Below are 27,339 nucleotides of genomic sequence, written 5' to 3'. Positions count from 1 at the left end.
GAGGAGATCGTCTGTGTCTGTTAAAGGGTTTACATATTTTTTTGTTTGGCTACATATGCATTTCCCCTCCCTGAGGCAACTTGGTGTGGAAAGGATTAAATTAAGGGAGACTGTTCTGTTTAAATTCACATACCAATTCCTTACAGTATGTGAACTGTGTAAATACACAGACTGCTCATTAGTTCACTATTAGAATATCTATATTCTGTATATAAAGTATATATAAGGGCTGCAACTAACCATTGATTTAATTATTGATGCATGTCAAAATGATAATTGCCTGTTACAAGTTCTCAGAGTGCAAAGTGATTGTTTACTGTAAAAATGAGTTTTTTTCATTGCGCAATACAACAAGACGTTAGTGAAAAACATCCAGTATGCTACACAACACCTATGGTAGCAGATTAACATATAGATAGAACATATCATCACATTAAATGGACACGAAATGAAACTGAGAATCATATAGAAACAAGACCAAAAGCCTACAGCTGCATTAGAGGCTCTGTGAGGTGCTTGGAGCTAACATAGGCATGCTAACATGGCCACAATGGCGTTTATGTTTAGTACAGCTGAGGATAGCAGTGTGAGTTTTGCAGGTATTTGATCATAAATCAAGTACAAATTCAACTTTTGACTTGATATTGGCACAAGATGATAAGTCAGGGCATTGCTGAAGTTGTTAACAATTCATCCTGAGAAATGGCAAACCAAATGCACATCCAATATTTCTTGAGATTTTCCGGTTAGAACCACAAAGTGGTGAACCAACCGACCAACCAGCTGACGGACAGACTGTCATTATCATCCCTGAAGCTGCTAGTGTAGTGTTGTTAGACTGTTGTGCTGGTATGAGCCAAAGTTGCAACTTTTTTTCTGTTTTCCACAAACTGATATGTAAGAGTATGATACATTTTTCAATGAATGCTTTTTCAATGAGCTGTTATTGTCTCACGCACTTGCACATCTGTCATATCATCCAGCGGCGGCTTGTTTCTGCTGACATTGTGTCTGAATTCATGTTTTATTCACATGGAGTGTGTCTCCCTCCCATCGCTCAGACAGGCCAAGATGTGCTGTGGATAGCCAAGCATGGACATGCCATCAACCACCGCCAACTTAATCCACATGCACGTACATGCAAGTACACACACAGGCAGAAACTCAACTCTCTCACACGCGTACCCACAAAGTCTTGCCAGTACAGTGAGATATAGTGCAAGACTCAATATTCAAAATACAGCCACAGACGCTTGCACACACACAGTTGATTGCTCAGTATTCATAAGGCGCGCAGCAGAGGGAATGTGAAAGAACTCAGCAGTTACGACAAATCTCTGACAAGCAAAATTCATCACACAGCCCCACCGCCTTACAGACGGGAACAAATGTGGCAAAATGGAAAGATGACTTACATCCCAAACATGATTATCACACCCAAGGTTACCTCATTAAGCATTGTGGTTGTCAAGAGCACAATCGACACCTTTCAGCCTTATTGTCTGACCAGCAAGCAGAGGAGCGTCAGTGAGCATCACTCTCTCACAGCTGTTTGGTATTATCAGGCATTTACTGACTCCCATTGTAGATTTTTAGAGGACAAGAATCCCCATAAAATATTAAGGAACTATGTGTCACTGACTGTTCCTGCAGGCATCTTCAAGCCCAGCATTCAAAGATCAACGGACTTATTCCAGTGAAAGAAGTCTATGTTTTTACCAGTGGAAACCAACTCGCAGTAAACTGGTTCCAAAAAGTTTCCTTCTCCTGTCTGGAACTGACTTCAGTCAAGCTGCATGATTATTATTCATAAAAAAAACCCATCGATTGTTGATGCGGTCACTGACCTGTAAGCGACTCCCGAGGACAACGAAGACTACCCGAAATGGTGGCCAGGTTAACGGCCTCTTGGTGGGAGTCCATTAAATCTCATTGAGCGAGGCTCACAGGCGACGGTGCCAGTCCTGTGGCTACAGGCTGGGTGCTGGCAGAGGTGGCTTGTCAAACACTAGACAATACACACAACCAGGGAGGACAGGGAGAGATTAGCAGCCGCCGGCTGGCTTGTGTTGAATGCTGCTGCTGCAGCCGGAGCAACATCAGTCACGTTGGCAGCCAAGAAGAAAAGACTTTGGTCATGATTTTGTTTTTTCTCGTTTTTGCCTTTAATATCCTTACATTTCAATCTAAAATGAACCGCAATGTTAAGTGGAGATCAAACTGTACAATATGAGATGATTTAGTCTTTGCTGCCATCAGTTAGCAGTATGAAGATCTTTAGGGACTTTGATGTGCAGTCATTCTGTTGTCTTTTCAGTTTTGGTTGTGTGTGGGGACGTCAGCTCTTGTTCTGCAGTAGGAGACATCAGATTAAAGGGAACAACAGGGTTTCCCTCAGTGTTTGAACACATGGTGAATTGTAACATATCTTTAGCAATTGTAATTGATTTGTAAAATGATTCTTTTATTGAATTGGAAGTAGATGCATTTGAGGTTGTGTTTTGTTATATTTGAGTTTAATAATTAACAGTACTGTGTGTGATGCTGCGGAAAGGCTGCTGTGTTTTCGAGAATATGAAGGGGTACCAGCCCCAATGAGCCTGCGGTAACTGACTTCTTGAGCACATGAAGGCAGCACAAACTACTTTTGGAACACAACACTGACATAATCATTACTTTCTGAGTTGATACGGCTATTTATGTACCCTTCCAGCAGTTACAGAGCAACATTATCATTTGGAGTTGTGTTTGATGAATGTATGTCAAATATTCACTCTCTTTCAGCTCCGTTTTTGGTCTCTACCAACTCCTGAGTGAAACCTATGGCTCTTTACCTGCTAAAACCTATACTTTGTTCACCCGTATCAGCCTGCTGTTTGGTGCTGAGCAGGTAAGGTCCAGTGGGTTGTCAGAGCTTTTTAACAGAAAACAGGTTCCTGTAGCAGTTAAAAACATCACAATGAAAGCAGTGAGAGTGAACCAAAATCATCAAGTTACCGGACAACTGAACAATGAGCTGAAACTCGCTATAAAGCTGAGAGGAGCTGCAGATTCGAGTGATAATTTGTTGTAGCGCGATCACTACAAGGGACCCATTTCCCTTGTCAGTTTTTTTTCAAATGATTATTAATGCATTAATACATATCCATTTAAAGCTGTAACGGTCTAAGGTCAAAGGGTGTAGAATTTTGTTTTCATTAGTGTATAATCACCACATGATTCTTTGAAAAACTCTGGCCCTTGGACAAATGTAGTTGAAAGCCCCTGTCCTACAGGAGAGGGTTGAGGCGAGGGGCGTTCTGTTGGTTGCAATCTGCAACCTCACCACTAGATGCCGCTAAATCCTGCAGTGGTCCTTTAAGAAACTGGACAGTGAACTTGAGTAGAAATCAAGTAGCCTCTTCTGTACACATTCCATCTGCTGATTAAGGCTTTGAAATGTGGTAAAGAAACTAGTAACCGGACCTTGGGTTAAAAAAAAATCTTCTTTTAAAGTTTCCAGGGTCAGGGAAGGAACTTAAATGCTTGACTGTGTAATTAGTGTTTGTGCATAAGAGGTTTACTGAGATTTCTGAGTGGATACTGTGTCAATACGCCTAGAGAGTTACAGGAGCTTTTTGTCCCCCTGGAGAATCTATAAAAGCAGCCACAGGAGAGTTCAAAGGTCGATCTGATAAGAAACAAGAGAAATAGAACAGAAAATCAACAGGAAAGATATAGATTGACCAGTGTTTGAACTTTAAGTTAAAGACTGTAACCATAATTGTTGAATAAAACCTTCAGTGTTTCTTACACTGCGATTGAAGAAAAATCACACCAAAATACAGCAGGTACAGACTGTCCTGTACTGCACACTAAAAAAGTACAAATAAAGGACAAATAGAGTTTTTAAGTTATGTAATATTTAACCCTCTCAGGATTCAACGTGTCTTGTCCCTTTACTCAGCTAACAATAGTGTAGTTTCTCTAACAGAGAGCGTTGGCTCTGCATAGGAGCGTTTTTATGGAAAAACAGCCGCAAAGCGGTGTTCACCGAGCTCACTGAATCTCTTCTGCCTCACTGCCGATGATAACAACATATGTGGCCCTTCTTGTGCTTCATTTATTTCAGCCTGTATGTTTGTAAATACTCAAAAATCATGTTTGTTATTGGTCTGTTTGTTTTGTTACCCGTGCCATGTGGCAAGTTGAGCTAAAAGACCAATTTTATCCGTCTAAAAATGGCCACAGGAAATTAATGAAATGACTGAGGCTTATTTTGCAATATGAGCAGAAATTGTGCAAATAAAAGTTACTTATCTTACCTTTGTCTCCCTCCTGTTGAGACTGGAAAATGTGAACCATGGGAGGTAGGGAGACGGGGGACAGGTGCGTAGAGGATGTTCAGGCCTGTAACAGAGTAAGAGGCCTGACATTGTGTGTGCTGGCCCCTCGCTGAGCTGCTGTATATCTCAAAGAGCGTGTCTTTTATTCGCTTTAAATGTGATGTGGGCTGAAGAGACTAGTGCATTGTGTCTGAGATGGATGGATCCCGATAGCAGCGCAGCACCGGTGTGAAAACCAGCGTCTGGACTGAATGGATTCCCTTTGTTGATCTCTTCCTCAATTTCTATCTCTGTTCTGGCTCTTCTCCTGAGCTCATATCCTACACTCCATCTCTCCCTCTGCTGCAGCCATTTTTCTTCCACAGCTGTAACAGGGCAGCAGTCACCCTTCCAACCTTTCTCTCCCTTTTTTTCTTCATCCCCAATATTCCTTTCCTCTTCTACTCCCCCCCCCCCCCCCCCTTGCTGAATATCCTGCCGTGGGCACAGAGATACTGTAGAAAAGGAAAGCACAGAGTCAGACAGCCGGCTTGATTCATCACCTGCTATCTTGACAGTAAGACGTATGACTGTGCTGCATCCACGCAGGCACAGTGTAAACCACTGCATATTTCAAAACCCCCAGCCTTTCCCATTTGTCCATATGCACGGCGCAGGCCGTCTTGAGGGATTTCCTCCGCCGTGAATGCGGGGTTGTTCCAGACTCCCTCTAATGTCCTGTTCAGCAGTGGAGGACTCTGCTGGACCGGAGAGCGGAGATACGAGACAGGCACGATGGATGGATGTGGTGATGTAACTGTGACAGCAGAAGGTCACTTTATAAAAAGTTACGACCGAAAGACTGTTGTGCCGCAGCGTTGCGTCTGTTTGAAGTTGGAAGTTTACATCTGGTCGTAACTCTCGTGTGGTCCGGCAGAAATTCATGAATGAAATAAAGTCTTCTGCACTTGCTTGTGATTTCCCCACAGAACAGCTGCTAATCGCAATTGTGTAAAATGTTGCACTTTAGTATGTGACACGGAGGTTTTAATAAATTAAATATCATACAGTGCTGGAGTTTTTTCGTGTAGTTGTGGAATCGAAGCAAGACCTCATACTTTTGAAAGAAGAAATAACATCCTTTCAAATGTAAAGTTGAATTCATTAGCAATAAAACTCATTTTGCTAATACAGCCTTACCTGGTCCTGTATGACTGGTAGCTTATGGTTCAAATGTTAGCTACCATTTACAGACTTTATATACATGCTGATGTGTAATTGACATTCAAGTTCATAGTCAGTTTGCTGTCTTTTTAACTCTTCTCTACTTGTGCTGCTGTTATACTGTATTTTAGTATTTACCATGTTTTTCCACTTGTCAACAAATTTGCCACTGTTAAGCAGAAGTTACATGGGCTCACTTAGAGTGCAGATTTTTAGCTATACAGTAGGTCGTGTTGACAGCTCATTTGATAGAAATTAGCAGGAGAAGTATCTTTTTTAAGTAATCTAAAACAGAATTTAATATCTGTCTTTACCACCCAGTCATTTTGTTGTAATAGGTCCGTGAAAGTGGTCTGAGATCAGATGAGATTGTTGCTGCGGACGGGTAAAACTCTATTTAAGTGCTGTGTCTTGGTTCACAGTGTTTTTATTAAGCAGCTCCATTTGCTGCTCCATTTCTGTCTGACAAGCTGGCAGCTCACTGAGATTATTTCCGACAGCGGGATCTGTAGACCGAACCGTCTGTATATCAATATCCCCTCTGGACTCTCATCTTATGTCAAAACCAGTGCTGTGCAATTTAATCTGTCCGTCAATTGACCAAAAAAAAAGTTATCAGGTGGAAACGAACAACTATCCCTTATGTCAGCTTCTGAAATGAAAGAAAAATAAAACATTTGCTGCTTTTTTCCCTTTTTTAAATATCTTACATATCTTTTGCACTGTTTTTTCTACTGATGAAGAAGACTTGGTTTTTCAGAATGAGATTTTATTTATCTTATTTGAAAGTTTATCATTTAGATATTAAGTTCTGAAATGTCCCTGTGAGACAGTGTCGCATAGACTCAGCCACACCCTGCCCTTAATTAAATCAATACAAACACGGTGTTTGACCTTCTGAGCCAAGTCCAGGCTCAGATCTCTGAGGGCCAATGAGAGATGGGAGAGTAAAGAGCAGACAAGGACAGGTATCAGTCACTGTAACTAAGTGTGTGTGTGTGTGTGTGTGTGTGTGTGTGTATAGAGTACATAGTCCTATGTGTTAGTGTGTCTGTGTGAGTATGCATGTGGGCGTGTAAGGAAGGGAGTCTGAGAAGGGCGAAGCAGTATCAGTCACTGTCGCTTAACGCTGCAGTCTCTGGCTCGGATCCACACTCACACACTCTCTCTCACACACACACACACACACACACACGAACGACACACATGGACACACAGAAAGAGAGGTGCAGGATGCATAATTCATAGAGTAATCAAAGGCAGACAAAAGCCACAGTCTTTGAGTCTGTGGGCCCACCAGGACGCAGTCGCATGCACAGACACACACACACATACACACACACACACACACACACACACACACACACACACAGCACTCCATTCAAGTGAACGTTGGCTCTTACCAACCAGGCAACAGTCTACAGAGGGGAACAGAGAGAAAAGGAGGTGAATAAGAGGAAACGATGGGGAGAGAGAGCGGATAATTTTTCAAACAGCCCCTTCACTTCCCTCCTCTGCCTAGAGGCCCTCTTTTACAACTTCCTCTTCCTTTTTTTGTTTAAAAAATAGTTCTGTCTAGACCAAAAGAGAGATTGGAGAGGAGATAAACTCCCAAACCTCACTGGCTACAACTTCCTGTTTCATTTGCCCCTCGCTTTCCTCTGTGCATTTTCTCCAGAGTACATCCAGAGAGAAGGGATTTTGTGCTAAGAATCCAAAGTTTAAAACATGTTTTTTGGGATTCATGCTACATTAATATTTTATAAAACGCGGATGACTAGCATGCATGTGAATTTAAAAAGCGTTGACATTATACTGTACAGTGATTCCACGTGTGCTGCCAGAGCACTTTAAAGAGGCTGCCCTGTTTTCTGGGGTGATGGCACATGGTTGAGTGTGTGCGTATGTATGTTTGCATGGTGCCACTTTCTCTTTCTTTCGCTCTCCGTCTCTCTCCGAGGGCACAGCTGTAAAAAGCTCAGCTCTTAAAGCTTTCATCTCTGTCTAAATCCAAACCAGTGTTCCATTATTTATTTATCTGCCAGAGACCAGAAATATCCGCTAAGATCTGCCGGGCTTCGACAAGATGAGCCTCGGCCTTGCGGTGGGTCTCTGGGCAGAGCGGTCGCACACAAGCAAACACACACACCCCCACTCACAAATAAATGGGAAAATGAGCACACGAGGGTTAGAAACTGAGATTCACACACATGCACACACACTGAGGCGCATACACTGTACGCTATCAGTAAATGACTGGGACTGCGCTCAGCCGTCCAGGTAATGCACCTGTACTGAGGCACCTGATAAATCCCTGAATGCTGTAGTCTTATCTGGCCAGGCCAGATTGAAGAACAAGGCTCTAATCTTTCTGTGTGTGGCTCTGTCTGTCTGTCTTTCTCTCCGTCTGTCTGCTGCAGTGCTTCAGTCTACAGTCTGTCTTTCCTGACTCCATTACTTTTCCTGTTGAAGTTGATAGGCCATAAATTCTCCTCATTATGGGTGATCCCTCACTCCCTCCCGCTTCCTCTCTTTTTATTTCCTTTCAAATGTCAGGTCTTTGGTGCTGATGCAGAACTACTAGCCTCACAAGATCTATTTGAACTTAAAGCTGCACTAATCAATATTTTTATATTAGCAGCTAGTCAAATGATTAGGTGTAATATGAAAGGTGTCCCCTGCTGTAGAGTGACGACCCCTCAGAGAATTATCACTTGACTGCAGTTCCCCTCAGCTCGGTGAAGTCTTTTAGCGTCTTTCAGCTTATTGTCTTTGTTTTACCACCTATAACTTTAACTGTTTTGGTTCACTCTCACCGCTTTCTTCAAAAGCAGAGCAGAACAGAACAGAAGAGTGAGCACTGGACTATTGGACTCATTCATTTGAATGGATTCAACCACTTAACATGGTAGGAGGTGCCGACGCAGGGGGCTCTGGTAGAAAAAAAGTCAGGGTCACCTGGTAAAAAAGTTATCAACTATCCTCAACTTTTCCTGCACGGCCGCATCGTCAAGCAAGGCGCTGCACTGGCCAGTCATATACAAGCAAGCACACATTCCTGGTGGATTGCGGCCATAGTGACAGATTGCTGCTGTAACAACTCTCCAGGGTTGTAAAATCCTGTAAAATCGGTGAGCCTTCAAAGGCATTAATCTGTTACCCCAACTCCACTTCTTCTTTCAGTAGCTCACCACTTGCATTAGAAACACACCTCTGCATTGCCTTATATTAACACGTTAACCATATTAATTTTATACTGTGGTAATATGTCAACATTCTCAACAGTTTGTTGTGCTGCCACCTACTGGCCAAAATTATAAATTAATTCTGCTTCAAGACTTTTTTCAGAAGGCAACTCAAGAAAGCTGTGCTGAAATGACATGTGTGAGGGTGTTATAGTGTTGTTTGTTAGATGAAAGTTATCCTGGACCATCATGTTGCTTATCACAACGGTTCAAAATAGACAAGTCAGTCAACTGAAATGAATTATGGCAAGATAAAGTAATAAAGCACTTCTGTTAGCCACCCAGGATGCATAGTGTGCAGTCCTGGACCAGTGCAAGTCGAAACTGTTCCTACGCCTGAACCGGTCTATGATTGAGTTGGTTGCATGAGTTTTATGACCCTCTCTGCTCGTTGATGTTGTTGCCTTGCAAATCAGCTGAATTTATGCGGTTAGTTCCTTGCAAATTAGTTTGATGTAGATTTATCCCCCTCAGCCTCTCGCCCCACCAAGCCAGCTTGCCTTGACTTTCAGAGAGGATGGTGAAATGTTTCATTGAAGTTATTTTTGGCCATGTTACATAATAAGTCTCTCGTTCTGTCTCTTCGCATGAAGTGACGTGATGCTGCGCACTTGGCAGCAAAGTCAGCATTGAAGTACTAATTGTGGTGTATCACAGAGATATTTAAGGATGCCAGCAGCTGTCCATCAGTCGTAAGGATATTAGAAAACTTGTGCTGTTCTGAGAGACAGCTAAGGTACTATATCTGCGTGTCTGGGTGCTTTAATTTTTGAGTAGTTGGAAAGTAAGAGCTTTACCAGGCCAATAGAGGCAGACAAACCATCTGGGGTTGTGGAAGTTTTCCCAGTAGGCAAGTCGACCTGTGAACCAGAAGTGGGTTCAGTAAACACATTAAAAAGTCTCACGCTGTTAGATGGATTTCCATTAGATTAACCAGCCAGCTTGATGGTGATTGGAGTAAAACAGCATAGACCTAACAACATTAACTTTATGCTGCTTTTAGAGAGCTCAAAAATTACACCTTGACCTCACCATAACAAAATATACAATGGAATAAATCCTGTGTGCCTAATTACATTTAAGTCAGTTTAGCAGCAAACTGGTTGCAGATTAACATGAATTCGGATTGTTCGTTTATTTATTCACAGTGTTTCCCACAGAATTAGAATCTGTTTGTGGTTGTAGACGGGGGTGGATATATTTTAATTGCCAAGTTGTGGCAGATAAATAACTGAACAACACATCCAGCTCCATCGCTTCTCTTTGTGTCAAATAACTTTCGTCCTTTTCAGCCGCTCCAAGAACCAGGACCGTTTTTGCAAATGATGCCTCATTTGACCGCAGCTGTCTTTCCTAGCTCCGCTCCTCGCTAATAGTTTAGTTGACGAGTTGGGTGACCGACTCATCAGAACTGACTTAAATGCAGCTCAGTTCTGGACACATTTGTGCAGAGGTTTTGATACTAACCATTCGTGACCTCCACATTGATTCTGTTCAGGAATTCGGCCCGCTGTCCTCTCTGCGGGGAAAAGCCAACAACGATCCTTCCTCCTGCGCATAGTAATGTTTCAACTAAGAGGCTGCACGGAGAAGAGGGGCTATTCACAGACGGGTCTGTTGTCGATGGGCGAGGAGAGTCCGAGCAAATCGATGAGCTGCACGTAGCCCTACATTGAGATTAGATTTGACCCATTTTAAAGTGTAAAAAGAATAGAAAATCTATATGTGGTGATCAATGTTTATACTGTGGCAGCCCACCACTAATCAATCAATAAGAGAAAAACACTGGTATTTATTTCTTACCATATGTCCTTTTCCATGTATTTGATCTCTTTTAGTATTTACTTGCGGGTTAATTTTAGTCCGTCTCGTAGCTGAACGTTGTTTCACTCCAGGTTTTCTGTGTCCGTAGCCCTGCCTTGACTTCTCTCTTTGTCTGGGGGAGAGAGGACCTGAGGGGTGTGAATGAGGGCAGAAGCGATAGAAGTGGGAAGGAGAAAGTGGAGAGAGGTGTGGGAGAGAGAGACTACAGGGACGTGGTATCACGCCTTAGAGAAGACGAGAGAAAGAAAGAAATGAGGAAAGGTGCTGTGAGAGGAGAGGATGACGTGCCCCCCCTCCCTCCCCTGTCGTCCTCTGGGCTGCCGCTAGATTGCTTTCTCTCTGACTTGGACGTCGAGGTGGGGAAGGATGGAGAACATGGCCTCAGCCGCGAGGGGCTGGGTCAGCAGAGAAGACACTGGAGTGTTAATTTGCACCTGGATTCCCTCCTCCATCGTTCCATCAGAGAGCCAGAAAGCTGCAGACCTGGCGAGATGATAGCCCTGCCACCTTCGATCAGACCTCGCGATTGCATAAACCTTCCCTGCCATCTATAAGACTTTGCTGCAGGGCGATTGGATCCCCAACCCCTCTTCTATCCCTCCCTCTCCCTCTCTCTTTTTCTGACTCCGCCAAGATACCTCTCTCTCGTCCTGTCACAGGCTGCTGAACCCTCTTATAGGAGCCCCTTGTCCAAAAATGTGCCAAATGTAATAAAAGTGTGATAGCGCTTGGCTTCTCGTCCGGACCTGGCACCAGAGCAGCGAGAAGGAAATTATGTTTCTGAGTTAAATTGGTTTCCTGGCATGTGATAAGTTGGGGTGAATTTTTAATCCATGACCTCATGAAAATATGTCAGTCTCCCAGCTGCTATCGTTTCTCCCATCCTGTCACCTCCCTCTCCCTCCCTGCTCCCATCTGCCTCTTGCCCCTGTGTCTTTCTTCTGGCTTCGCTGTTCTTAAAAAAGTAAAAGGTAGCAGGTGTGGGACACCTTTGCTCCTCAACCAATTACCTCACCAGTGTATAATCCTACCCAACCTCACCTCTCTTCCCACTCAATCCCTCTCCCTCCCTGCCGCACTCACTCCCTCACCTCCACCCACGCGATTCTTTCTTTTTTCATCTCTTCCCTTCATCCCTGCAGCCCTGTTAGGCTCCATGGCTCACCAATTACAGCAGCAGTAGGCGGCTAGCTAAAGTTACTCCCGCAGGCTGTCTCCATGCATGCAGGAAGCATGCAGCTGACTGACATGACACAGGGCGTTCTCCCGTTGCCAGCCCACCACCTGAGGGAGTCTGATAGCCAGGCTCCAGCGGGGCTCGGTGTTGCTGGCTTTACATGGCCAGCCATTCGCCGCGCCTCGTACCAGGCGGCCCGCTGCCTGCCTGACACTTTTCCTTTCAAGTGAACGTCGCTGAAAGGCTTGTAGACAGGCGAACAAGCCAAGGTGCGACTGCGGAGAGCTGAAGGGTTTTTAGTTTGAAAGTTTAAAGACCGAGGCACTGGAGTGTAACTATATGGAGTGAATTATTAATGGACTAACCCTAATCAGCTATAATGTATTTGATAAATGTGTAAAAATGTTTTGCAAAAATTCAGTCTACTGTTTCAAAAGTGAAGAACCTTTATAAATTTAAAATGCATTATCTTGTATTGACGATCCATTCTAGTGTCTTTGTATGAGAATTATTTGTAAATATATAAAAACACATTTAATTGAATCCAGTAAGGTCACTCACATTTTAACATTCTTAACATTTTTGATCAACTCATAGCTTCTCCGGTCTCTATTGGCTGTTGGACAGTAAAAGAACAATGTTTAGAAAGAATTTAGAGAAGGAAACAAAGTGAAACTGCGAAAGTGGGTGCAGCACCCTTATACAAGAAACCAAAGTTTATCTTAAGGGCAGTATTTAAGACCGCAAATCTCTTATCTAAAATGGCTTTTTATAGTGCAGCAAAGACTGTCTGCCAGCTCTCTATTGCGTCTTATCTGATGTATAGAAAGCCAAGACACTTAGGCAAGGGTGCTGATGTGTTTTGTAATCTGTGTTTTTGTGTCAAATGGAAGAAGATTCGTATCTATCAAATATTAGCGCAAAAGATTATTGAACAGTATTCTATGATGATGTGAAAACAGAAGCAGAGGAATAAATTGAATTCTGTCACAGAACGATAAGGAGGTTTTTTTTCCCCCCATAAACTCTTATGATATACAGTGAATAAAATTCTTAATCTGCTTTTTTTTCTCTGCGTCATTTCCTAGTTGAGTCTGGCAGTTGTCACCTCCCAGCAACATCTGCGTATCTTCCTCTGTCAAGATATTCTTCCGGTCGGCCGTTAGTCGCAGAGACGACCAAATAAAGAGGGGAGGGATGGCTTAGTTTTATTTGTCTGTCAGTCTTGTCCTGCGTACAATCACCTTCTGTGCTGGATGTCGGATAGAGAGGGCGCTGCTGGGAAGGCGTTGCAGGGGCCTGCCATTAAACAAAAATTAATCCTGACGTGCACAGCTAGAGGCGAGGCAGCGGCGGTGAGGGGAAATTGGACCAAACCTACCCATTCATCATCAGACATCAGACAGTGACATGTGCGGAGGCCCGGTCAACATGCCAAGATCCGCTATACACTCTCATGTACATGCACAGGCGTCCTCTCCCTCTGCTCTTGGCCAATCAGCTGCCGCCCGCTCAGGAGCCAATCAGGAGCGGGGATCTCTGCTGGAGATGTTGAGGGGCTGAAGAGAAGGGACGGTGTCAAAGTCGTACCCTGCGAGGCAGGGCTGCATTAAAATTCATACTGAGCTGAAGCGCCAGCCAGAATACTGATCAGGGTACAGGTCTCGTCCTGCAGCACCAGTCAGGAAAAAGGGCATTTTTACGTCGGTATCCACGCTTCCTCACATGCATATAACCATGAACGCACATCATGGGTGAGAGCAGGAGCAGAGAAGAAGAACAAAGAGAGTAAGAAAGGGGAGAGTGGGAGAAAACACAGAGCGTGAGATCCCGTTATACAAGGCTGTTGTGTCTCTGATGTGGTGCTGCAGCCATGATAGGAAGGAGAGTGAGAGAATATCTATTTATGACAGTGTGTGTGGGCAGATGTGGGCATGTAACCATATGCTGTTGCTATTTTTTCCTCTGTACATTATGTTTGTGCTTTTTGTAAATCACTTGGAAATGCAGTATTTAAAACAACAGGTACGTTCTCGCTTCTTGCCTTCGTACCTTGTTGTGAGGAGATGTCTGATAGAGAATGTCTTAACCAGACATTTGCTAATTTATGTTTTTTCTAGAATTTACACAAATTAAGAAGTCTGGCTTTGTGCTGACGGAGGCAGCATATTTGGTTTAAATCAATCTGAAAGGTTAGGCCAATTTCTAGGTCTACAGACCCGGAATAATTTTATATAATCATTTATTATCATTGACCTTTAAAACGTGGTGATATGATCACATCTTGTCATCGTTTTACACATTTCTGCCGTCCAAATTAGTGACTCCAAGAGCATGCTAATTAAAAACTTACAAAATACGTTTTTTTTTACATTACACAAGAGTTTTGTCTACGGTGATGCACAAAAGTAAATGGCAGTTTATTGCATTAAACACCAAGTTGACTATTTAACAGCTGAAAGGACGAGAGAATTACTCGGAAACAGTATTGCTAATCAATTAATCATTTAGATTCACTGGTTTAAGATGCACAAATGTGAATACTTAAGGTTTTTGTATCTATTATGGTGCTTTGTTCACCATTTCTGATTGGTTTTCATGCATTATTTGCTTAACTGAGAAAGTAATCTGCCAATAATTAGACCTGTTTATGTAAGCTCAGATACACATTATTGATCCCACAGAGGAAAATTTCAGTGCAGCAGAGGTAAAAACAACAGGAATATTAACTATGAAAGTGACTTGACACAGAAATCGGCACAAACAACATGAAGACACAAGGAAGTTGCAATAAGAAATTGGTACAAAAATCCAACTTGATTTGCGTACGTACATTTGCTACACCTTGATATACAGCATCAGAAATGTATTGTCATTGATATTGCGACATTGATAAGAATGTGTTGTGCATTTATTTTAACACATGTATTTTTTTTTACTCTGTTTAAAGTTCAGCACATCCTCCTCTGTCTGTCTGAGGTCTGTATAATATTAAACTTACATGCGGGTCAGTTATAGGCAAGCTCATTTTTCCCCAGAATTGCACATGGATATATTTGGGTTGAATCACTGTCAATCCTGATTTGACTGGAATTCAGATTAGTGACCTTAATCCTTCACCTGATTCCACCCAATATCCAATCTTCCTCTCTGTCTCAGTCTCTCTTTCTCGCTCTCTCTATATATAGCGATATATCTATATACATAATTCTATACAGATATTTGTATATACATAGAGAGGGAGAAAGAGAGGGAGAGAGACCTCTGCCATTGATTGCCAGTCATGAATTAATGTGTTACTGTGGTGACGTTCGGAGGAGACAAGAGATTCAGTAAGTGAACTCATGACCTGCTCGGATTTGGCAATGCACCAAGGAACAATGGCAGGGAACGCAGCCAGAAAATCCACCCTTTTTTTTTTTTTAATTGTTTGTTTCCATCCCACTAATTCCATTTAAATTCCTCACTCTTCCACCAGATCAAGCATTTCTCTCTGGATACAAATTAAATGTCTCCAAACAAGCGCATGCACTCACTGTTTACTCTACTGTGAGTCTGACTAACAGCCAAAAGTGTATATTTGCTTTCATACATGAAGTAGCTGTGGATACATTTTGGATGTGTATAAAAAAGCCTCATTTTTCTGCAGCACTGGACTAGTTATCATGTTTCATGTGTCCCTGTTTTCACACGAAATGGCTGAAATCCAGCCATCTCTGCCCGGGCTAAGATTAATTGGCCACAGCCGCTCCTCTGCTGCTGCTGCACAACACCGTTAGTGGGGCCCGAGCCAAGCATATGCGCCATCACATATACACACCCTCATATGTTCACACTCACACACACACACCAAATCAACAAGTGGCCCCTGAGTCTCTGATGAGTCAACTCCTCAAGAATCAACATCTAGCTCTTTGGCTTTTCCCCTTGAAGTCAGTCCGCAGAGAGAAAGAGCAGATATGGCAGCGTGACACAGAGCAGGAAGAGAGAGAGAGCACAGCAGACTGTAAGTGTAAAGAGAGAGAGAGAGAGCAATAACTGTGACTGTCGCCACCTCACCACCGTGCAAGCAGGATCAATAAAACAAAGTCAAATAGCTCTCACCAAGTAGTCCTCTGTGGCTCTGTTCAAAGATCTGTTGGAAAACTGCGAATTGTCCGAGTGAGAGCGGCGGAGCAGACCTCTACTCATTTGCAGTAAAAGTTTATGTTTACACTCAAACACTGGAAGTGTCCTGACGATTGGTGCAGCTCATACTCACAGACAATAGAAAGCAGAGGCTACAGAACATGTGACGAATGCACTAGTGGGACAGCACTCATATATATCTGTTCATTTTAAAGTCGTTGTTCTTTCTGTTTTCACAAATAATAATAAAAATTGTGGTAATAATAATATCCTGATCCTCTCTCTGAAGTCTCTGTGAAGCTAAAATTCAGCTTTACATAACAAAGTAAATTCAAAAACGCACAAATTAAACTCTGTGTTTCTTTATAGTGAAATTGTTGCTGTCATAACTTTGTTTTAGCACTGATTAGTCTGTTTATTAGAGCTGAAAACAGTAATTGATTTTTTTGATTTGCAGAAAATTATTTGGCACTATTTATCGATCATGAAAATAATTATTAGTTGTGGCCCTAATATTGGCACTTTTTTCTGATTAATCAATGAAACATGTAGTCAATGAAATGTCAGGTAATAGTGAAAATGCCCATCAATATTTCCATGAGAGCCCAAGGTGATGTCTTCATTAACCAACACTGCAAAATGATCAATTGATTATCAGAATTGTTGCCAATAATTGATTTAATGGCATATTGACAGCTCTGCAGTCAGGATGTGATTGGCTGCATGTTGTGGAAGTATCTGGGGGTTAAAAAGTTGAATTTAGTCAACAGAAAGTCAGAGCAGTGTGTGCTGCTGCTGCAGCTCATACAGTTGCATTGAAAATAATGGGCTGCATGCATTTCTATCTCCCGTCCTACAAACAAGCCAGCTCTGCAATTCATTTTGAATACAGTGAGCACAAGTAGCACAATAAATGAATCCGCATAGAAGAACACACCCTTTCATTTTCTTCCTTGCTATGACACCAACTTGGTTATAAATCACAGTGCATCAAGTTTCAGCGCACTGTAAACTCCTGCTGTGAAATGTCTAGAATATGAAATAAGAGAAGAGTGTAGATTCGATGTTTTTGTTTTGTGGAGGATTTGGGAGACGATCGCATGCTCAGTGAGCAGTAAAGCTCTGGATTTTGACCATAGATAGGCAGAGGCTTTGATAGTGAGAGCCATTGTTGGACGGATCCCATCAGATTGAAGGAGGATAAGCTGCTTGGGGGATGCGGTCAGAGCAAAAACTCTTTTAGGCACTGTCATTTTTCCAAAAAGGGGGTTTCCATCATTCCTTTGATGATGGAGTTTTAATTATTAGACGATGAGGAGAAATGGGCCGTGGAGAGATAAGTGATAGGATAGAGAAGTTGTCTTCGGGGCATTAGCCCTTCAGATATACAACTGTGTGTTTGTGTGTGTGTGTGTGTTCTCACTTACATCACTTATCCCTTTGATCCTTTAAGAAGTGCTATGTGTGTGTGTGAAGCAGAGTGTGTTGGTCTTTGTACTTTGATCATTGAAACACTCACTTACTACATAATAAACACTCCACAGGGTAATCTATAGTAAGCAGTAATGTGAGATGACACTCATAATGAACTCATGTATGTATGTAAAATCACTGACAGGTGTAGTTTTGCATATGTAGCAAAGGTGAAGCTTTTCATTGGGGGGTTTAAACAACGGGGGATGGTTGTAGTTGCATTAGTTGTTGCATTAGCTGATTAGCTATGCTTTACCATCACTAGCACGTTCATCAGCTGTGTGGATCAGCTGACTAGAAACGTCCAATCATATTCATGCAGGTGTACAGCACAGCCATTACAACCTCTGCTAACTACGCTCATGCCAGCATGCTTGGCTGTCACAGCTTCCTCCACCACCCCAAAGTCAACTCCGTTGTGTAAATGGTAAATTCCTTGTTGTTGACTTTAGTTATTCAGGAAGTCTCATTTAGGTCAAGATCTTTTTTGCAATAGAGATGTAAGAAGACAAGACACAAGTCAGACGCAGCCAAACAATTTAAAACAATCCCAAATAATAAAAGTGACCGTGAGTGGAATTTTACATTTAAAAACTTCAAATGTGTTTTACAGGTCATTCCAGTGTGCAGAGCCTCATACCAGAAACCAGTTTCCCCAGATTAGATTTGTTTGAACGGTTTTTCGGTTGTTCACTCTGAGCTAAGGATGTTAAATATCTGGGTGCTGTATAAGTGCACACATTTCAGGCTGCAACAGACAGTCTTTCCAGAAGTGAAACCTTGAAATTGCTTGTTTTGTCAGACCAACAGTCCAAAACCCTAAAAATTCAGTTTGCAATGATAAAAAACGAGAAATTAGTAAAGTCACCGACTTGCCTTCTAAAGTTTATATACATCTAACGTTTTGAGTCAGGACAATGGCACTAACGCCACAATCTAAATACGAGTGAGTGGGCTCACTGTTGTGTGTTTTTATGCATACATTAGTACATACTGTACACTTCCCTCAGTTCACATATTCATCTCTGTCCATTGATGTTTGTCTCATCTTAACAACAAGCTACAGATGCCTGTAGCGCTCTCATAGAGTCGTATCATCCTCACATGGTCTGAGAAGGTAAAAATAGTTGAAAACAAACAACTATAATTCACGTGTTCTGAAAACCCTCCGCAGGATCATCCAGCCTCCCCTTTTAACCGCTGTGTGTGTTTCAACCTGCAGGTCAAAGTGAGCTGAACCTTAAGTGCAGCAGAAGAAGCTTTTACATTTTAGAGCCGGAGACATAAGTGTGTCTCCGTCGTCCCGCTCGCTCTCTGCAGGTTCCCATTTCAGGTCTGGTTGCCTCGTCTTTGCCTGTCTGATCCCATACCTCTGTCTCCGTGTCACTATTGACTCCCGACCCATCTATCTGTGTCTCTCTCCATCTCCTCATCCGCACCCTCATTCTCTTGCTTTCCATCTCTTTGTGTTAACGTCTCCTCCACCTGCTTCTTTCGTTCCTTTTTTTTTGTTTGTTTTGTGCTCTTTTTGTGCCCCGAATCTTCACGCTCGGCCCCTTTTCACAGTGTCCCCGTGTGAGTGGCCCTATTGCTCTGTCTCTGTAGAACAGTGTGCCGGCTGTTAGCGGTGCCCCGACGTCATGGCACATGGCTGCAGCATCCGGACTATAAATAACTTGGTCTCGCGGTGCTCTGTCCAAGACAGGACCGAGAGCCAGAGGGAGAGCAATCTGCTGTCTCCCTCCAGAGATGCTCGAAGGAGAAGGCGCAAATAAGCTTATTACTTCGCCGCTTACTCCTTCACCACCAAGGACCGTCACTGGTGAAGTGATGCTGAATTATTATTATTTTTTTTTTACCTGGACAAGAGAAAACCTGTCAGGAAGCAGTTCAAGCACAACGGCTAATCAAAGCTTAAAGCTCAACACAGTGAGGTGTAAAATAACACTGGGTCCACATGAGGCTGTGGTGCTGCCTACCAGCACTGGGCTGCGTCTGCAGTCAGCTTGTTTTCATTTTGCTCCTGCATGTTTAAGACATGTGAGGGGTTGCTTGTTAGATTTTAGTCCTGCATAAGATTTCCCCAACTAACTGCTTTAACACTAATGTGAATAAAGTTTTAGTATTATGCATTCATGTTGATGATGATTGCCTGATTATTTCTGGTATATGCTCCTGTTTGCAATTTTTTGTCATCTCTATGACTAAAGAAGCAGTACTTGCAATTAGTGCGAAATCAGCTGATCAATTAATTATGAATGAATCTGGGAAAAAGATCCCAAACATTTACAGTTTCCGGGTTTTCACATCAGTGAATTTGTTGCTTTTCTCTGTTTCTCTGTGTTATTGTGAACTAAATATTTTTGGTTTTGAACTGCTGGTCAGATAAAACAAAATCCACTTTGGGATTTGTGATTGTGATGTGAATTGACATTTTCTAGACTGAACAATGAATGGATTAATGAAAAAACAATTTAAATCCATACAAAACTGATTAATCGATTACAAAAATAATCGTTTGTTGCAGCCATCTTGCAGCGTGCATACAATTTAAACTTGCTCCAACATCGCAAAGCCTCTCTTCAGCCTGTCCAAAGCACAAACATGAAGGAGAACAGACAGTGCAGCCTGAACTGGAGTTTTTGTAGCTCCCATGGCATGCCTGAAAGTGTAGCTGTAGCTCTCTTATTTCTATTTACATTCCTGAGGGTGCAAACCCATGACAGCGGGTCCCTCTCTGTACCCACAGAGCCACCACAGGTGTCTAATGTAGAAGCATTAATAGGCCGCTGTAATTCCTGCACATTCCAGCAGAGACAAAGGTGTTTCTCACCTCAGTTATTTGTTCTGTAATAAGCACCTGCCCGTCTAACCGGTGAGCCAGTTCTAAGATAAACAAATACCTAAATACCTACCTACATAAGGTTCAGAAAGTGTTGAGTTTGAAGAACATTCTCTCCTCACTTTTGTCTCAGTGACTCTTATGGTCAGTTTTGTTTCTTTTACTCTTTAGGCAGAGAGAGAAATAATAATTAATGTTATTGTTATTATTTTACTGCACATAGTGTGAGTGGAACAGTCACACAGTAAAAATGGATCGACCAACGTCTGGTGTTGTTTGTAATCCATTTTCAAACCTCAATTGGAAATCGGTGAGCTTGTCGATGATCTCGCAGAGGGTACGATCAATAAGTGTCCCAAGAGATGGACCTGTCCCTCCAATACTGTTTGTTTTGAAGATTTGTGCCCTAGACTGTGAGCTTGTCGACAGATGCTTCTCGATGGAGTCATGATGCCTTCAGCAAGCTGTCACCTAGATAACATCACACAGCCTCTGCCGTTGTGTGTTTTGAGGGTAAAAAGCTGCCGAGCGTTTGAACATGTCTTATAATTTCTCCATGTCAGCGTTGAAACTTGTGTTGCTGTCGTTTGTCAGCGCAGCGAAAAACTGATTGAGATGTTCCTCCTGTGGCCATATGGAATATATAGCTGTGCACATATTGTGAATGCACACTCCATTAGTTGTGGTTCTATTTCTCTGCATTTCTGACTGTGGGCGCTCTGTGGAGACGACAAGCCTCCCCTGCTCTCCTGGCAGATGTCCTCTAGTTTGAGCTTTCTGTGTGTCTTGGCTTAAACAATAAATTAATAAATAAATGAAAGCTGTAAAAGGGTTATTTTGACACGTAGAAGCTCACGACTGCATAATGCTGATGTCTCTGTGGTCTTTCAGTCCGGTCTAAAAGTGGAAGTGTGTGTGTGTGTCTGTCTGTTTCTTCCAGGTGACAGTAACCCCAAGGAGAGCAGCCCCTTCATCAACAGCAGCGATGCTGCCGCAGAGAAGAGCCAGCAGTATGACGGCAAGAACATGGCCCTGTTTGAGGTGCGGTCCAGTATTCTCCACACACTGATTTGTTAACGGACACAATCGGGCATGAGCGTACGAGGCAGGGTACACTCATTCTCACAATTCAGTGATTGAATAGAGGCCCTGACATCGATTAATGAGGGTAATTACTGCGTGAAGGGCATGTGGGAGCTTCAGGTTAATGCAAGCAAATCTCACACTGCTACAGGAAAGAACTTCAACGAGGCAATTTGCCACAACTCTGCACAACTTTGTTTACATTGTGCTCTCAGTGGGATTTCTAGATTCAACAAGAAAGAGGAAAACAAAATCAGAAAATGAACAGTTTACTGTGTAAGCACAGTTTTCAGTTGGGTGACATTTGCAAAAGGGGTGCAGCACAGTAACTGAAACTTATCACACTCACCATGTATAATACAGTATTCATGTTGCAGTCCCTGGTTCACCTGGCCAGGTGAAAGGGTCTAGTACAGCTGTACTAAAGATGTGGCGTTTGGCTCGCAGTCTTTAAAACCGTGATTTTTATCCCTGCAGGAGGAGATGGACACCAGCCCCATGGTGTCGTCTCTTCTCAGCAGCCTGGCCAACTACTCCAACCTGCCCCAAGGTAGCAAGGAGCATGAGGAGGCCGAGAACAACGAGGCCGAGTCATCCCGCAAGAAACCCGTCAAGGTATGAAACAGAATCCACACATAAATACAAAGATAGTCTGACTCGCTGTATTATACATATGTATTTATGTAATGTTCATAGCAATAATGATTCTTCAAATGCGCTTTCTATATGATCATAAGCACTTTACATGCAAGTTACAAGTACAATGAAATTAGTAACAAAATGTCTTTTTTAGATATTTGTAATTTTCATAAAAGTCCAAGAATTTATATCTTTTGTTCTGTTTTGTTTTGCTCTCAAATACCTGTGACAATATAAAATTTTGGCCAAAACACTCAGGTGTTAAACTGTGGTACATTATCAGCAGCTTATTTGCATTTTCTCCCCATTTTTATCTTCTCTTTTTATCACCTAAATCATATGCTGAGCTGCGCTCGCCACAGGAGGACCTAATTTACTGTAAACTATGGCGATTTCTGTCTTCTGTGGCAGCAAGCACAATGCATGAGGACAACTGGGTCCAAAACAGGTGAAACTGACCTGCTCCTTTTTAAAAAATCCTTGTATTTCTACCGTTAATCAATAAATACTGCAAGCGATTAGCTTTAAGTGTGCTGCAGTAAACACAAAAGCTTAATTGGATTTCTGTGGTCATTGTGCATCATCATTTCTATGATGCATTATAATGCTTGTAACTGCTGAGGTGCTATCATCTATTTGTAATATAATTAAATATACAATGTGCTTAAAAGCAGCATACTGTTAACAGGTGTGTATGCTGCAGGTTTCCAGAGGGCTTTTCATGTTGCTGCTGTTCCAGTTTGATAAAGCACAGACTGATGATTTTACCGACTGCAATATAAATAATAATGTTGAAATGATAGTTTAAGCTGTCTGCACAAAAACAGGAAGGTTTCTAGTTATGAAAAATGAATCCTTCTGAAATAAATGTCTAAAATCAACTTGCACCAGACTCCCTGCTGAGTATGATGCAGTGTGCACAGATAAATCACTTTGCTGTGGATTTACATTCGCTCCTGTAATATTGTTTATTGCACACCCTGGACAACTTGTTCACCTGAGGAAGGGTTGGTGTGCTTGTTGCCAGGGAAAGGTCATTAAGTGTTACCAAATATAGGTTTGTACTTTCTGATAGATTACATCATGAATCCCTAATAGCAGAGTTTTTGATTGTTTTGTTAACACACTCACTGGAGAGGAAGAAAAACTCCACCAGTTTAGAACTTGTCAATCACGCTCTGTTGATATTATAAATCCCCTGTTCGTGTTACTGGATTGCATCTTAAATGCCACTCACTAATGAGTTCCTTCCACATCATCCCCTGGTATTTTCTGCTGTTGGGTGTTGAGATGCCAGCAGGAAGGAGTTTACTTTTCAGGCTTTTTTTTTACATTTTTTCTCGGCACTTGATAGACAGCACTTGATATACAGCTACATTATTAATCCTGTGGGAGACGGAGGTTTTAGCAGCAAGGCGAGATGTGACATTGCACAACAATGAGAAGGGACACTGATAATGATGATGATAATGCAAATAATGAAAGAAGTTATCCTAAATTAGTGTGACAGGCTGATAGGAAATGGACTGATTCACATCTTTGCATATTTCACACTGACTTTTCAAACTCTGTAACTCCAGACCGAGACGGTGTGACATAAAACACAGTTTAGACATTGTGAGTGGCCACAGCAGTGACAGGTTGACAGCTTTTCTGTGACCTTTGACCTCAGCTGTCTCGCTTTGACTCAGACAGGTTTTCTTCTTGTTTCTCACCTTGAAGCGCGTCACTGATGATGACCTTGGATGGCAGTGTACCAATCTGAGATACTGTCCACCCCCCCACTGTGAATCCAGATGAGACCTACAGATACACAGTAGATCCTCAGTGAGAAATCACTTTAACTGCAGAGGAGATGAGGGTTAGGTGCAATCAGCCTCATGACCGCACTGACTTCTGCATTTCAGCATGAACAACCAGACTGTTAAAAGTACAAAAAAGTGGAAAAATTATTTATCTTATTATAAGGTTTGCGTGGTTTGTCCAGAGATTTCAGCAACATCTTATCAGTGGATGAAGTTTGCTCATTTGTCTTGGAGATGGTTCAGTTGTTAACACCTGACCGAAGCATTGAATTTTTATCCACATTAGCAACATGGCTATAGGGGTGGTAATGTCATTCAAACACTTAAGTCCACACTAAAATATCTCAACAGCTATTAGATGGATTGCTATTCAGCTTTTTAATCCATGGCCCCCAGAGGATAAAGCCCTCTGACTTATGGTGGTCCTCAGACATTTCCTCTAGAGCCACCACTGCAGCTCTAGTTTTTAGTGAAATGTTGAGACTATTGAGTGGATTGCCATTAATTTTGATCCGAAATTGATGTTCACATCGTGGTGGATTGCTATAACCTTGGTGATCCCTTAACTGATGGCGCACAAACATTTAGTTGATATTTTGATGTATGAATAAATATCTGAAAAAAGAATGAAATTCCCATCAGCCTCAGCTGTACTTTCTGTTTAGTGCTAACTATCAAATCTTAGCACGCAGACATGCTAAAATGTGGCGATGAATGTGGTAAACATTATACCTGCTAAATTTCAGGCTGTTAGCATTTTCATTGTGAGCATGTTGGCACGCTGATGTAAGCATTTAGCTCAAACCACCACCAAGTACAGCCTCACAGAACTGCTACCATCGCAGTAGACACTTGTTAAAAACTAAACTAAGCCATCTCAATGACATCTGAGCACACTGCATTCCCTGATGAAGGCCCATAAGATGTGGCTGAATTCACCAGAAACACCAAGTGAGTAACCAGGGATTTTCTGTCAAACTGACACTTCCAAGGTCAAGAATAAACCTCCAAGTGCAAGAGCTTGATGGCTCCATGGAAGTATTTGACAGATAGCTATGATGATGAAGCGTGACGATCCATTTGAGGACAAAACATACTATTAAACCTCAGTAAAATTTCATTTTTTAAAGGCCAGTTCACCCAAATAAGCAAAAAACATTATAATTTTTTCCCTCGCCTTGAGTGATATCTAGATGGTTTTAGTTTTATTTTATAGATAACAGCCTTTGAGATTTCTGCCTCCAGCCTGATACAATTCAAATTAAGTTTGAAAACATCAACAGCAGCCTCTGTTTCCAGGAACAATTCTTCAGCTTATCAAGATATTCCTCCCTCTGAACAGTTTTCACTGGAGCTTTTTCCACTGAAGAAGTATTCCTCGTGAAAACAGCTGACGGTGAGATCTGCGGCTTATCAAGAGTAATGGGGACGCTGTTTCTGGATAGAGATGTAACCTTTAAACAGCTACTTTCTGTCATGTCCACATTGTACAAATAATGCAGGTAGCCGCTTCAGACAACAGCAGTGTCCACATGGGAGTTCAGCGTTGGCTCACTGTGGAACTGTTTGCTCGTGGTATATTCCCCCATTATCCCATCGCTCCCAGTCGTCCCAGATGCGAGGTGTATTTGTTTGACTCTCCTCAGCTCGGCTAACCCTGGGAGCAGGTCTAATCTTCCCCCTGTCACCCCAACCCCTTCAATACTTTAATTAGTCTGCACGCTACACCAAGCTGCTGCTTCTCCAATCAGCAGCCCATTCCACAGGCAATCTCTCCATCGCCATGAGAGGCTTTTCATTAAGGCAGCCTGTGGCGTTTTATCGCTCACACAGCGACCCCTCTCTCTCGCTCCCTCTCTTCTATTTCTCGCTCCACTCCCTCCCTCCCTCCCTCCCGTCCTCGCTCTCCATCTCCTTCATCATCGCTCCCTTGAGTGGGTGAGAGAGCGAGTTGTGAGAGAGGCAGAGCGAGGCAGTGAGCTTTCTTTGTCGCAGTGTGAAAGCCAAGATTAGAGATTTGGTCAGCGTGTGACATGAGGGAGTAGTCTGGAGGTCGCGCAGGTTACGATGGAAGCCAGTCACAGCTAATCTGCCAGCGCTTTTCTCCTCCCTGACCTCACTCATTTAAAATCCAACGTAACAAGCCGAGTGTATTTGCACAGTACCTTTCAAACACAGTATCAATTCAAGTGTCTTAAATAAGGCAAAGGCATGCATTAAAGCAGCATCTGAAGTGGCTGGAATCAATATTTTTGGTTGATCAAGTAACTTGTGAAAAACCCTCTCAGAGAATTATCACCAGGCTCTGCTGTTCCATTGAAGTCGTTGGAGCATTTTAGCATCTTTCAGCTTGCTGTTTTGGTTTCTTGACCACAGCTTTACAGTTTTTCTTCACTGTTGCTGCAGCTGTTTTTAGCAAAAAACCTTCTACGCTCTCCTCAATGCACCAAACCATAGACTGGTGAACATAGTGGAGCATTTAGCAGCTAAAGAACCAGATGCTTCCCCCAGGAGTTGGTGGAGACCAAAACAGAGCTCCAAAGAGAGCGAATATTATATTCCCCAGGTGGCCAGAAACACAACCCCAAATCAAAGCTAATGCTGCTCTTTATCTGCTGAATGAATCAGCTCGTTGCTAACATGTTCAGTATATCAACTTCGTAAGGTGACAATATGCCAGTGTTGTTTACAGCTTGTAGCTCTGCCTCCAAGCAGCTAAAACATCAGTCAAGGTTTAGAAACAAGTGAAGAAGAGAATACGATATTTTTAAGTTAAATTAAATGCCAATAGACAAAAAACATACAAGATATACATTAAAGTAAAATCATAAGTTGTCCTGTCTGTGTGCAGCATAGAAGCTAAATGCATCCTTTCCATATTTCCTTCTGAAAGACCTGTTAGCTTTATATTCTCAATAATTACAGATATGTATTGTTGATCTGATTTATATTAATTTGTAAAGTGAACAGCCCTTTAAAATTTGTTCCATAGCTAAATGGAAACCATCTTGAAAGATTTAAAACCAAAAATAATCATCTTTAAAAGGGGACATTTGCAGAAGTGCACCTTGCAAACTAGCTTCTCTAAATCTTGTCTGGACATGAGACTTTTAATTCTTGCTATTTGTTTTAGATGATAAAATTATTGCCTTGAAGGCTGAACCTAAAATCTGTGTCAGTGAAAATGGCAAACTTTCTTGGCCTTGAGTCTTAGAAGTTCAGAAATCAAGCTGAGCAGATGGACAGTTTGCAGAGGTTTCTTATGTTTTGTTTGTTTATTAAAATCCGGCATACTGTCCATATGCAGTGGTATTTACTCTATATTGTCTTGTGTACTGGCCAAACTAAACAAAGCACAAACCAATAACCTCTTTTTATTTTGTTCAAGTCATTTTCTAGTCGAGTGCTTGCGGGGACATTAGACCATACGCTCCCTGTCCCTGCTTTTTCCAGCGTAATGTTCCTTCACATCAACGTTGTTTCCCTTGCAGGTGCTTTATGATCCCTGCTCTTATCTTTGACCTCACCCCCTCACTCCCTCCCTCTCTCATTAGACTGATGTAACGGTCAGTATACCCAACAGCAACCCTCTGCA

General features: G+C 42.3%; 1 protein-coding gene across 2 annotated transcripts in view; it reads left to right on the top strand.

Annotated features, from left to right (window-relative positions):
• slc12a5a (solute carrier family 12 member 5a) overlaps positions 1 to 27,339 on the top strand; it is a 148,648-nt gene that overhangs the window by 83,486 nt on the left and 37,823 nt on the right. For both annotated transcript variants that reach the window (XM_041947868.1, XM_041947861.1), the window contains exons 2-3: positions 21,158 to 21,258; positions 21,778 to 21,915. In XM_041947868.1, the coding sequence (XP_041803802.1) occupies positions 21,158 to 21,258; positions 21,778 to 21,915 (239 nt within the window). The remainder of the gene's footprint in view (positions 1 to 21,157; positions 21,259 to 21,777; positions 21,916 to 27,339) is intronic.

Source organism: Chelmon rostratus, chromosome 2 (assembly GCF_017976325.1).
Source record: "Chelmon rostratus isolate fCheRos1 chromosome 2, fCheRos1.pri, whole genome shotgun sequence".
Classification (NCBI taxonomy): Eukaryota; Metazoa; Chordata; class Actinopteri; order Chaetodontiformes; family Chaetodontidae; genus Chelmon; species Chelmon rostratus.
This window is presented reverse-complemented; position numbering and strand designations above follow the sequence as displayed.